General features: G+C 32.3%; 1 protein-coding gene across 1 annotated transcript in view; it reads left to right on the top strand.

Annotated features, from left to right (window-relative positions):
* The window catches only part of LOC118183554 (guanylate cyclase 32E-like), a 459,050-nt gene that overhangs the window by 177,145 nt on the left and 266,991 nt on the right, over window positions 1-14,914 (top strand). Inside the window, exons 2-3 of the mRNA XM_085817033.1 lie at window positions 11,815-12,257; window positions 13,829-14,077. Of these exons, the coding sequence (XP_085673159.1) occupies window positions 12,081-12,257; window positions 13,829-14,077 (426 nt within the window). The 5' untranslated portion in view covers window positions 11,815-12,080. The remainder of the gene's footprint in view (window positions 1-11,814; window positions 12,258-13,828; window positions 14,078-14,914) is intronic.

The raw sequence follows: 14,914 nt of genomic DNA, 5'->3' as shown, positions 1-14,914 counted from the left end.
TAGATTAACAGCGCTTCTACAAAACAAAGCAAGCCTACAAGTTTTGGCTCAAATGCAAATAAATTAACAGCGCTCCAACACCACAAAGCGAGCCTACATCTTTTGGCTCAAGCGCTTAAATTCTTGGGAGTATTTGCTACTAGCAAGATTAAAGCCCATTTAAGTATTTACAAGAGGGAAAAAATAATAGCCAGACGGTCAGCGGTAGCTGTCACAAGCTGTCTCTCTCTCAGACTCAAGAAATTTCCTTAAGTTACATTAGTAATTTACATTCTGACGGCAGCAGACGAAACTAAAAGGAAAGTTCCAGTAAAATAATAAGATAATTGGATTCATTAGCATAATACCTTATCTGATCGAACTTTAAATAATTAAATTTATATCGGTTATGTTTTTTAAAAGTAAGTTTGCAGACTTTCTAATTTAAAATCTCTTTTTATCTCAAATCAACTGTCACAAGGACAGTGACACCAATTTAAAGTAATTAAAATTTTTAGTTAGATACTTGACGAAGAAAATTTAAAATAATGATACTATAAAATGAAAACAATGTATCAATTATCCACTGCAGTACATATTATATGAAGTTTCTTCATTCCTCAAACAAAAATTTGACAAAATCCCCATAACTCTGTGTCTACCTACTCCTCATTATCCTCACCAAGAAACCAAACGGTATATGTGATTCCATGCAATCGTATAAATCCCAGGTATACGTTGCTTCCATTGCACATTTTAAAAAACTGATGAGTAAAGAATAAGAGCGTGGTAAAACAGCAAATAGCCTTACATATCTTATGCACAAAAGTAGTATTTTACCTTTTTTAGCAAAATAATTGGTTGATCGAAATAAAATAAGCATTAAAAGTATAGATTCTTGTGTTCATGAATGTGTGACGAATATCAATACGCAGCGCTGAAAACTTTCATAAAAATTTAAAATCCAGAATTTTTAAAGTAAAATTAATGAAACTTGAAAATAAATCATATATTTCAATGTATCATCAAAAATATTTCTTCTTCATGGCTTCATATCTGTATTTAACTTCGTAACGTCGCAAATCGAAGAAATAAATATAACAAAAGATTCAACAATATGGTTAACTTTCCTCGCATATTAATATATCTTTTAAGGCTGGAGCGGTAGATCAGTGGTGAAACCAGCTTGCAGATAACAAGCAAGTGAATTCTGATTATCAAGCTTAAGGACAAGAAGCGATAACTGAAAATGACCAACTAGGATATTGAAAGATGGTCTGCTTTCCTTTTTATAGGCTCATTCAGAAATTCTTTCTAATTAATAATGTCTTGAATTTATCTAGAATAGCGGCACTCATTTTGATAGGTAGTCAGGATATATAAGTCGACAGATTTGACTCTCAAGTCCTTGTGAAGAACAGAATTTATCAAAAACCAAGGTGCGCTGATAATTATACGTACACCTTTTTTTTTTTTTCGAAAGGCTTGAAGCCCTTTTAAGATGAATGGCCTATATTCACTTACCCGAACGCAAGCTGATACGACACATGTGAAGCTAGACTTTATAACTCTTTTATATAATACAAGTTTAGAGAGGTTTGTTATAATTCCTAACTTCATGTCGTCATATCTGTACGTAACTTCAATGGTTCATAACATTTATTTTTAAGATTTCCACCGCTGGAGTAAACTTTTCAAATAGTCACTAGTGCTGTCGCTTCCATTCTGGGATAAATAATCTCAGATTAAATCGGCTTAGAGTCATTGACATATAAGTATTAATAAATCCATATATAAAAAGTGTTTTCTCCGAAAGCATTTTAATGTTTTTCTCATTGGAAATTATACAGAGATCAGAACGTTTTGAAGATAAGTCCCCCAAAGATTATATTTCAGTTAAATGTTTTCAATGTGGCATATACATGCTGGAGGAGTTTAGTTGAATGATGTTCTTTACTGAATATGAAGACTAGTTTGCTACAATTGTTATACCATAATCTTTAAAGTAAGTTTAAAAATCTGAACAATGAAGAATGAAGATAGAAACAAGATCTTAACAAGTGATAGAAATTATCCCATAATATTGTTTCTATACAAATATTCTAAGTTTTTTTCTTAACATCCTCGATTTCCTAGTCTCTTTAATTTCCCTTATAATTAATCTAAATTGCATTTTCAGTATCTTGCGAATAATAAGAAGAATTTAGGCGTACAAATTTCAGCGTTTGCTTATTTATAATTATTTATACAGCGTAGGTACTTATGACTCTTATAATCACATTTTGGTTAGATTGGTTTATTTGATTATGGCAAAGCACGCGAGGGCTATCGGTTTAAAAGGAGGGATATCTTCATGGGGGACTGTCTAAGAGAAACTGACGAGTATACATGTTGCACATGGGGGGAAAATAACAAAAACGCACATGCACCAGCTTGTTAGTCGGAATTCAAACCCCGAAAGGAACTATCAGTGTTCAGCGATTTTACCGCTCGGAAGCTGGTGCGTCTCTTATCGCATTTTGGACATTGTAGATATTTTGTCTTTTTACAAAACCAGGAACCAATGCTCTTCAATGTGAAAGAAATATTTGCATTTCTTTTTAGGTTTCTGATGTGTTTTAGGTTTTTAATCATACCCTAAGTGAAAAAGCTAAATGTCACCATTATAGTTATAGTATTATTCGGACAGAACAATAAAACTTATGGAATGCATAGTTTGTAGAGATTTGACGAAGTGTTATTATTCATTTTTTGAACATATAATGATCGAAGCTCTTGGTCATAAAAGCGGGGTATTTCGTGGTTATAAATCAAAAAACATCTAGGGAACTGGAAGGTTTTGAAGAATAATAATCCTTGAATTACTTTCTGAAGAAACAAGAACAAAATATTTAGATTAAGATTATGCGCAGTTTTGCGGTTTACTTTTAATTTACAAGGGAAAATATTTAAGTAGGGAACTAGGTGCTTAAGAAAGGAATTTTTCAACAAAAATATAAACACAAAAAAGTCCTGGAAAATAAATTCGAATTTCATGAGCAATTAATAATATGCTTGATAATATATTATATTTGTTATTTTCAAAGTAACGAATACTCTTCTTTTCTCCATGGTTTGATCGTATAGGTGTGGTGTGGTGACTTTAATTAAGGCAAAGCACTCTAAGGCTATCTGCCTAAGGAGAGGGATGCCTTCGTGGAGGACTTTCTAAAGAAAACTGGCTCGTATACACGTTACACATGGGAAAATCCGCGAAAACGCCCATGCATGTTCGCGGGATTCGAACCCCGGACCGAACTACCGTTGTTCAGCGACTTTACCGCTCGGCCGCTGGTGGGCGCTGATCGTGTTGTCACTTCATGGAAGTTTAACATATCAATGTTCCCAAGAGAAAACATCTGTAAAAAAATTATTGAATTTTCTTTCTTGATTTTAAACAATAATTCATTTATTTCAATTTAAGTGAAACTGAGTGAAACTCAGTTTTAAAATGTCGTTTTTCAGAAAAAGAATGCTATATTATTTTTTACTTTTTATTTTCTTATATTTTGGGACACTTCTGATTTCTTTCAAATTTCTTAAAATTTCTAAAACCACAAAAATTATAAAAATTAGATAAATTTCAAAATTTAAAATAATTTATTTAAATAAGATTGTATTTATGAATACAATGGGATTAACGAATTACTTATGAATATTCGAATTTATCAATACGTCGCTCATGAATATGCTAATTTATTACTTGTGAGTTATATGCAGGTATTATTAAATGACAATATGCTAAAATAATACACAAAATTTCCTCCTTTTCCTAACAATTAATGGCAATAAAAAGTGCAAAACCAATAATTAAATTTTAACTGTAATTGAATTCGTACAAAAAATTATTAATATGGTAAGATTTCACATTTTAATGTAATTTAAATTCTGAAAATTTATTATTTTGTATTAATTAACATAATGTATTTCACCCAATTGATTTGATTTAGACCTTTCGATAATGTAATATAAGTTTTTTGTAGTAATAATGTTAACTCATTCAAAGATTTTAAACGCATTAACTGATTGCTCAATCGATTGATTTTTTTCAATTTTGCAAAGAAGCACAGTTATGTTTACTGCTATTTTGTTCTTTCTTTGCCTCCTTCAAATCTCTTTAAAACAAGAGGTCCATAAAATACAAAAGTTTTTCGAAAATTTTAATTTTATTTTATTTTAATTTTATTACTTAAAATGAAAATATGTTTTAAGGTAAGTGACAATCACCTCTGAAAGCTTTTTTTAAAATTAAATGCAGTATCAAATATAAGGTGAAATTTTTATTCTTATCTTAAACGCATTTTTCTTTGCAGAGACAGTTTAATGTCACAATACTATTGAATCCTCGAGAAGATATCAAAATATCTGCAACGTAAAAACATTACAACTTTATAAACTTTTAACTGCATTTCTAATCCTGGAAAGCAAATAAGTTTAGAACACCGTTAGAACGTATCAAGTTAAAACCAGAATACATCAGCATCGGTTCTTGCTATAAATCAAAATGCATCAATGTCAAATATCTCACTGTATATATTGATGATTTTCAGATACCTGCTATAAACACGTCTAGACAACAGATTAAAATCTTTCCAGTTGTCTGGATAATCAAGCTAATTACCTTCAATAAATCAATTCAAACAATGCATTATCTTTGTTTGTATTTTATGCATGAGATTTAACGTTTCTTTGCCAAGTAAACTACAGCTTGTGACAGAAGATTTTAAAAACGACGAATTTCTATCAATATTGAAGAAAATTGATGAAGAAGCGCAAAAAAGTTACAGTAGTGTATTATTGAGCCTCTCGTAACAAATACAATTTAAACTGATAATACAAGCTTAGTTTCAAGGAACAGAAAATAAGAGTAAACTGAAACTGTGTATTGATTAGGGGACAGATTAATCAGATTGTGGATTCCATCTAAAGAAATTAAGTTTATATATGGCGAAACGATAGAAAAATTACTATCAGAAACCAAAGTAATAGGAAAAACACAAAAAGGAAACGACGAAAGTGGGGATAATAGCAAAAGTAACCGCAGACGATGATGTAACATTGAAAGCTAATTGTTCATAATCCAGAAAATAAAAACGCTTTTAAATCCACAGTTAGAACTAGTGTAAATAGTAAATTGAGTGCACAGCTATTAGTCTTCTTCTATTTCAATTGCCAAAATTACAGGAAGCATTGCATTTTGTTCTAAGTTAGGATGGGTAATTGCTTTTTACATTTTGAATTCCCAAACCGTAAGCAAGTTTCAGTCAACACGCTAAACGTAATTACTGAGGAATTAGTCAAATCATTTTGGGATTTGGAACAAATTCCCACATCAAAACCTATAACTAAAGAGGAAAGATTGTGTGAAATCCATTTCGTGGAAAATCATGTCCATAGTGAGAATGGTCGTTACTCAGTAAAATTGCCATTCAAGCCTAAAAGAAATGAGTTAAGGTAATTCCAGAGCGCAACTGTCTTAGTCTGGAACCAAAACTAATAAAAACTCCTGAAGTATATGAACAATATAAAGACTTTATGTCCGAATATTTATCACGTGGACACATGGAAGAATTATCCGATGATAATCTAGATAAAGTAAATGAGCATTATTACATACCTCATCATCAAGTGCTGAAGGAATCGGGTCTTACCACAAAACTACGTGCTATTTTCAATGCTAGTGACAAACCTACATCAGGGATATCGTTTAATGACATGCTAATGAATGGTCCCAAGGTACAAGATGACTTATTTACTAATCCTTTGAGATGCAATCCCATAGCCATTACTAGCGACTTATTGAATATGTATCGACAAGTTCAAATTCATGATGAAGATCGCGATTACCAAAAAATATTGTGGAGAGATGATCCATCGAAGCCGATTAAAACTTACAATTTGTGCACAGTTACGTACGGCACTACTTCAGCTTCATACCTGACTAGCGTATTCAAACAACTAACAATTGATTAAGGAGCTGAATTCCCAAAAGATAATATTAAATAATTGTTATATTGATGATGTCCTATTTGATTCAGACACAGTAGAGAATCGTGGTTCATTGAGTGAACTTTTACAAAAATGTGTATTTCAATTTCATAAAGGGTGTACAAATGATCACTCGATTTTAAAATCTGCGTTGAATGCTCAGAACGCTAATTCTTGATGCACAGTAGTTGATACTAAATCAATAAAATTATATGGTTTGGAGCGGTATCCAACGCAAGACGAGTTTACTTGTCACTTTGAAAGCCTTGAAAACAGAGAGCATTCTACTAAAAGAATGATTTTGTCTTCTATTTCGAAAATCTTTGATCCACTTGGTTGGTTAGCACCTTTTATAGTTGCATCAAAAATCTTGCTTGAAGATATATGGAAATTGCATATCTTGTGGGATGATCTCTTACCAGATGAAATCAATCAAATATGAAAAATCTATTGTGAAGATATCGCAAATCTTGAATGCATTCGCATTTCTAGGAGAGTATTATTGCCCAAAGCTACAAATCTAGAACTTCATTGTTTCTATGACGCATCAGAGAAAGCTTACGCGGCAGTGATTTATTTAAAGTCTTTAAATAATTCTTCAGTTTTGATGCAGCTACTAACGTCAAAGACTCGTGTAGCTTCCCTGAAAGTGATTTATATTCTTCGTTTAGAACTTTGCTCTGCCATTCTATTAGTGCATTTGGTTCAAGGTGCGCAGAATTCATTACGAACTCATGTTGACAATATTTACGCATGGAGTTCAATGATAGTTTTGTCATAGATAAAATCAGAACCCACAGGCTGGCAAACTTTCGTAGACAACCGCGTTTCAAAAATTCAATCAGTCTTACCATCATTGCATTGGAATGACATAAAAGGGAAGGAGAATCCAGCTGATTGCGCATCAAGAGCTCTTTTGCCTTCAGAACTTTCTACTCATGACTTGGGGTGGACAGGTCCTCAGTGACTTAATTCAAATAATATTCCGTTCTCTATCAACTTACCATTTTCAGGAGAGTCTTTAAAAGAACAAAGGAAAAATGTTTCTTCTTCAATTGGAACAGTTGCTTCGCAAATTCCAGTTCTTAATGAAGTTTCATCATTCTTGAAACTTAAAAGAATAATCGCATGGTGTTTTCGGTTTGCGAATAATTCAGCTAAATCTACTGCAACAAGGATTAAGGTTACTTTAAAACCGAAGAATTGCAATACGCTAGAAATGCAATTGTTAGAGTAAATCAAAGGGATGAGTTTTTTAATGAAAATAATCTTCTGAAGAAGAACCAACCGTTAAACTTAAATAGTAAGAGCCTTTCTTTGAATCCCTTTATCGATAAAAATGGACTTATACGCGTCGGAGGAAGATTAAGACAAGCCAACATCGCGCAGGACAGAAAATATCCTATTTTGTTGCCAAAGAAACATCACATAACCCAGATTATAGTGAATCATTTCCATGAATTCCATCTTCATACTGGCCCCTTGCTATTGCTATCTGTGATTAGAAAAGAATATTGGATCATCTACGCTAGGTCAGTTATAAGACAACAGATTTGGAAATGTGTGAAATGTCATCGTGTACGTGCTATAACATCTACCCAGATAATTTCTGACTTACCATCGTCTAGAGTCGTTCCGTCAAAGGTTTTCTCCAAGGTTGGAATTGACTACGCCATTTCAAGTGAAGGTCGAGGAGTAAAACCATGACTCATGACCAATAAAACCGTGACCAATGAAATGCTACATTTGTGTATTCGTGTGTTTTATTACAAGAGCGATACATATTGAATTAGTAGTTAATCTAACATCAGAATCATTTATTGCCGCTTTGAAGCGCTTGTATCTCGAAAAGGAAAACCAATAGAAGTGCATAGCGATTGTGGCACGAATTTTATTGCCGCAGATAAGGAATTGAAAAGAGTAATAAATTCTTTGAGGTAAAATGAATTGGTTAATAAATATTGCTCTACTGAAAGTATTAAGTGGATATTTAATTCTCCCGCAGCGCCACATTTTGGAGGATTATGGGACCTGCAGTCAAATCTACAAAGTTACATCTCAAGCGAACCATAGGTGAACAACTTCTAACTCAAGAAGAATTTACGACATTGCTATGTCAAATTGAAGCTTGTTTAAATTCTCGACCTTTGTGTCCAATGTCTGAAGATCCATCATAATTCTGCACTTACGCCAGAACATTTCTTAATTGGTACCCCGCAAACTGCGTTACCTAAAGAAAATTTACACGATCAAAAAATTCCCATATTGCAACGTTGGAAGCTTCTTGAGAAAATGTTTCAAAGCTTTTGGAAATGATGGTCAAATGAATACATTTCTAATTTGCAACGACGTTTAAAATGGTTTAAAGTGCAACCTAATTTAAAGATTAATGATTTAGTTACCATAAAGGAAGACACTTTACCTCCGCTACGATGGAAATTAGGAAGAGTGTTGGAAGTTTTTCCTAGCTCAGATAATACTGTGCGTATCAAAACTGCTAATGGACTTTTCAAAAGGCCAATTCACAAACTTAGTGTTTTGCCTATTAGTGTTTAAGTTTTTTTTTCCTCTAAAGCATTATAACTTTGTCCTTTGCTTTAAATATAATTAAGTTCTTGAATTGTATCAAGGCTTCTGTGCATCTGTTTTGAGAACAATTTAGTTTCCTTTCATAATTTCATATTATGTTTTCTTGTGAATATTTTTATGAAACATTTTTGCGTAATTTAATATTGTTATGACAATTTCATTTTGCAAAAGCTATTTAGATTTGAGACGACGTTTCATTGCCGGGCGGAATGTTTCGGCCACTAGAGTCTTCTGCCTGTCTATGAGATCTTATTTCGCAACGCGCAGTTCGTATGCGCAGCTCGCATTTTGTTTTTGAATTCTTGCAAACGCTAACTGTAATTTTCATGCTTTACGTTTTGCTGTGTTGTGTTCTAAAGCTGAAATCGTAAAAAAGTTGTACTACAGTCCATTCGCATTGTTGTAATCTTATGTTTATTAATTTAAATTTCAAATACATTTATTTTTTTGTATATAATTAGCAAGTGTTTCATATAGATATGACATAATAGGTCATATTTATATGAAACACTTGCTAATTATATACAAAATTCATTACCTTATACAAAAATATATTACTTTTTACATACAATTTCACTCCGAAATTACATGCTAAAATGTTCCGTTGCAAAACCGTAAGTAATCTACTAATGAATACATAGTAATGTTGGGTAGGTACCTTGGCTGATATTGCTACATAATTACAAATAAATGCATGATAAGGATTTCTTTGCATAAAGCAAGTACCATTCTGAATACTGTCATAACACTATAAATAGATGTAAAATATTGAATACTGAAGCAAAACTACAATACTGAATATAGGTATAGGTATAAGTAGGGCGACACCAGATATTTGCCAACAGGTTGATACAGGTGTTGTCCCTTTCTACTAACTTTCCCGAATAGGTTAGCTTGGAACAGAAGATTCCTGCCTCACGCTACACCGCGGGCCTTACCACTGCCAGCAGTGCATTAGGAGCTCGTCCACAAGTCCCTAGTGCTTCTTTTATACATTTAAATCTATGAAAAGTTACATTATGCCATGGTGGTACATAAATATTACTTCAATATGATGATACAGCTGATTTTACATGGTAGTTACAAATTTGTTGCATATTGTTAAGTCATATGGATTACGATTGTTTTCACATGTTTATTTGATTCAGTATTTTGTGGGTTGAAGTTCTACAGTTCTTTCAGTCAGTTCGGTGATGTTTTTGGTGATTCGGTGATTTTTTCGGTGATGTTCGGTGATTATAGTGAATCATTTCCATGAATTCCATCTTCATACTGGCCCCTTGCTATTGCTATCTGTGATTAGAATTTTTGCAAACATTTCTTTTGCATTTCATTGCAAAGAATTTCTTTTACATAGAGTGCCCATTCGCCTCTAAAGCTTTATAAAATTAAGGTACTTGCCATTTAAATACTGATTAAAGATATAAATTACTAGCTATTCATCGCATGTTCTAGGGAGAACATCCCAGAGGACGAGGTCTCCCAGCCCTCTTTCTTTATGACCAAATCACTCGACAGGACTTTCGGTGCATGAGTATTTTGAATGCCCCTATGCTGCATAGACACTATACACTTACAAGCGATGGAAGTTTCATAGTATACCCATTTTCAAATATGTATTCATATCTTCGAGATTCGAACTTGGACCCATTGGTACAGCAGCTATTGAACTAACCACTATATCTGTCAAGGCGACCAGTTTCGAATACAGCAAAATTATGGACCGCTTTTCAGTGCCTATAGAATACACACACATACTTGTGAACTTCATTTTCAGCAGTTTTACGCTTTCGCGAAAAACATATTAAATACTAGATTTCTATACTATTTTTGGCATGTTAATAAGTATTTACTCTACGTGAAAAATGCTATAACTCAATTATCCGGATTTTTTTAATACCTAAATAAGCTGTAATCCCACTTAAACGAATGTTTGTAGTTCTATTCTAATCTACGGTTCTAAAAGTTCAATAAATTCTTTATTTGTGTAGACGTAAAAGGTTTTCTGAAAGAATAATTTTATTCTATGTTTGAATGCAAATTTTATAATGATAAACAAATTTTAACGTTTGAAATTGTACAAATTCAGTAAACTATTTCTTGACTACACCTGAAAGGTAAAATCTTAGCCAGTAACCGTGTTTAGACTGGATCTCTGGATCCCCTTCCTGAAGATTGGAAACAAGTACTGGTTTAACACCTGGCAGCATTTACTATTTTGCATCTTATTAAATAAATTGATAGAAATATGTTACGAAATAAATAAATAAATAAAGTTATTATATAAATAAAGAAATTTCACCAGGACCTATTTTTTATTTCTCTTCATTTTAAAATACTTCGGCTATTTAGTGCTTTTCAGGTTCATCCAAGTTTAATGTTCATACAAATGACCCATTATTATTCTTTTGTATTAATGGCTTACTTATTTATACAATAACTTAGCTTAAACAGTATTATTATTAGAGGTTTAATCATCTTTCCTCTCTTAGCGATGAAAACTTATAACTTTATTTTCGTTACGAATTTAAGATATTTTTTCTTTTAACGGTGATTTATTTTTTTTAATAATGTTGTTGGTACCTAAAGTTAATATGATAAACATTATTCTCTGTTTAGTAACACCATGTAGAATAAACAGATACTTTTTTCCTTCCTTTTTCTGTCATCCTTTTTTTTCTGTTAGTTTTATAACAACAGCTACTGGCAAAATCTTTTCATTAATCGTATAATTAAAGAGATTAGAAAATGTAGTTCAAGTGGAAAACAGTACGATACTTCATGTTCCGAAAGAATGTTAATTATTAACAGAGAATGATTTAAACTTCCTTGAAGGTATTTTTAGCACGTATTGTAAATATGACGAGAGTGTTCGGTATTACGAAACCAAAAAAAAACACGTCATGTGGTGTTTTTCGGGATCAAAACAGTTATTCAGCTTTATGAAGGCACATGATTCGCCAAAAATACATCTTTTTTTCAAATTCGCACTCAAAGTATTGTTATTATGAATGCATTTGTCATCTTTAAACGATAAGTAACTTCTTGAAAGAGAAAGGATTTTCCTTATTTTTAAATATGCGGTTACGTATGTGTCTATCAACAAAACAATGAAAAATATTTCAACTTTCTTTTATTTCTGCGAATTATTACGAAATTAACGCGCAGTTTGTAATCTAATATGTGTTTTCTTTTTTTTTTTTTTTTTTTTTTTACCAGGTGCTGAATCGCTTCCTTTTCTCTATGGAAATATATTTCATCCGCTGCAGAAATTATCTTGTTTCACCTTTTGCCGAGCGACTATAAATTAGACTTTTCATGCAGAATCACATGTTCGCCAAAAATGTCTCAAAATATCAGAGATATTTCACTCCCAGATCTTATTTGCATAGAATGAGTGGATATTTTCCGCCAGCGTTCAACGTCCTTGGAAGATTTCGGATATCTGGAATGTCATACTATGCTCACGGCACTCCAACGTACACATGTCCTCCATGGCCACTGCGCTTTTGGTAACCAGCTTTCTCTTCACACTGAGCAGCACAGAACTTCAACCCCACCGGACTGTAGTGGATCTTCATCGCCTGAAATCTTCTGCTCGAGAACATCCACTGGATCCCAATAAACCCAACATTACCATAGGTTTCCTTTGCTCCTTCAAGGTATTTAAATTAGCTTTAATAGAGTGCACATTTTTTTGCCTAGATGAATTTTACACATAACAAAATTTTTATATATAATGAATGATAAGTAAATAGATTATGTAATGCACTAAATTTTACGAATTTAATAATCAGATAATGAAATTATAATAAAATTACAATGATACTTCAACATGGGGATTTTCTTCTTTTAGAGTTTTGATGTATATAACCGGTGTTACAAAGTAGTAGCATCAAATATTAAAGCAGATAGTTCTTCGAAATGTCCAAAATTACATAGGCAAGTTTGACCCATTTTTTCACATTTTGTGCATTACATTTGTACTTTTGATGCAACTTTTTCAAGTTAGATACTTCTTTGAACTCTTCTACATTTCCTGTTTCTAGAATTTCGTATACCAACTCTATACATACTTGTAGCATAGCGCCACTTTAGTGACTCTTTCTGTTGTGAAAATATTAAAGTTGCCGAACTTTACTAATTCATTTAGAGGCCCTTTTATGCAGATTGAACGTCTTGGCTGCTTGTTATTCTCGGGTTTTTTCCCTTGTTTTACGTCAATATGAATAAGCTTCCCTTTAAAACATTCTTCCTTTAGAAGTCTGTCCTTGCAGTCTTTGCATCAAATCAACCGAATAAACAGTTTAGTGCTTGAAGCTGTTACAAGTTTTGTAAATATGCCCTTATTTCTGCTGATTTCATTCATATTTATTAATTCACTTGAGATTTTATGCATTCCTCTCGTATATGCATTGTCACCTGGACTAAATTTTATAGGTTTTTAATGTTTTAACTACTTGCCTTCTCCAAAAGGCAAATAAATATTATTAGTCAGTAATAGTATCAGGATACTTTAATAAATATATGCTGTAAAAATATAATGGTTTAAGTCCCAAGAATTATGTTTGCTTAATCTTTATTAGTTCCACCATTCTTTAACAAGATCTTATTTGTTTTCCAGATTATAGTAGATGGAAGGTTAACTTTCAGAGAATTTTCTGATAACTATTCACATTATGCAATGCCATGATATAAAAAAGACTGTTAAGTTGCTGAAGATTATATTTTTCAGAATTTTGGAAACAGTAACTATTTGAGAAATGAGTATGCCTCCAGTTTTATATTACCTTTTATAAGACTTTATAAAATTCATCGACATCTGCTTTTGGATATTCATAACGTTAACTGGTATATGTTTTAATCATTCGAGATGCATTGTCGGGCAAAGTTAGTTACTTTAGTAATAATCAGATTTGGAATAATTAGAAAATTATTATTATGAACGTAATTATTTTGACAGACTAATGAGTTTTAATAGCGAATTTAAAATTTACCGAAAAATGAGTAGTAATATTCATTATATCCAAATCTTGGTAGCTTAAAGCAACAAATTCATGCAAAAAGTATCAAAATATACTTTTAGTACAACACAAATGCATTTTGCAGTAGTTCTAGGGTAACTTGTTTTTCTGATGATTCTATTAAGATGATTCTTTGGTTAGTTTAAATTTTGATTATTCTCTTCCTAGTTTTATTCTGCTAACTAATAAAGTGTTTATTCTCTCACAAGTATTTGGGGAATCTGATAGCTGGAGCTATTCCCTTAGCGGTAGAGATGGTCAATGAAAATCCATTATTACTACCCGATCACAACCTAAGGTTTATGTATCTCGATTCTGGAGAACCGAACACTGCGGTCACAATAAGAAAGATGACTCAGATGAAGGACGATGGAGTTACAGCTTTTATTGGTCCAGATCACAGCTGCGTGTCAGAGGCTCTCGTCGCCGCTGCGTGGGATATACCAATGATCACATACGTAAGTAACTTCTCGTATTTTCTTTAGCTTTGTGTTTTTTGCAGAATTAGATTATCACTATATTCCTTCCTTGAAGTTTTATGCAGACTTTACAAACTTGAATGCATTTACATTTTATTTCATGCAGCACTATTTTGGCAGATTTCTCTTTTTTTTCGGGGGACGGAGCATTAAAAAGCAAGCAACAATTTTTATTGAATAAGCATTCTCCAGACCTTCAAAGTATAACTTGCTCATTCTTGTCTCGCTTCTCTGGCTTGCAAGCTTGATGTCCGCTGTTGCTCTTTCTTTCTTCACGAATTAAAAATGGAAAAGCTATTGATGCAACTAATAGTTGAAGAACGAAAACATAAACTTAGCTATTGTTGTGGGAAGGAGTTGATAAATGTGAACAATCACAATCTAGATTATTAAACTAAATCATTAAGAACATAACCCAAGGTTCTAAGGGATAAATACAGTTTTGATAATTGAACTAATAGCAATGGAAGACAGTTAAACAAGATAACATATAAATTCAAAAATATGGTACTTAATATCTAAGTTATGGTACTTAATATCTGTACATATGTACATATATAATATACTTATCAACATCAAATGCTATATTCCCTTTTCAAGGGGGATGTCAGATAATGTATAGTTGATTCGAATAAGGCATATTATTACATCAAGGCTTTTTATATCTAATCTTGGCACAAACAAAAACATTTTATAATCTTTTGGCGGATGAAACATTGTGCTTAAACTCAAATTAATAAGATTACAATGCAATATATGTATATTATGAAGAGGTGACTATTTACGTGGGCTGTCATCAATAGATACCTCAGAGAC

This window comes from Stegodyphus dumicola, chromosome 5 (assembly GCF_044657685.1).
Source record: "Stegodyphus dumicola isolate Sdum_Otavi_A_Nest chromosome 5, ASM4465768v1".
Classification (NCBI taxonomy): Eukaryota; Metazoa; Arthropoda; class Arachnida; order Araneae; family Eresidae; genus Stegodyphus; species Stegodyphus dumicola.
This window is presented reverse-complemented; position numbering and strand designations above follow the sequence as displayed.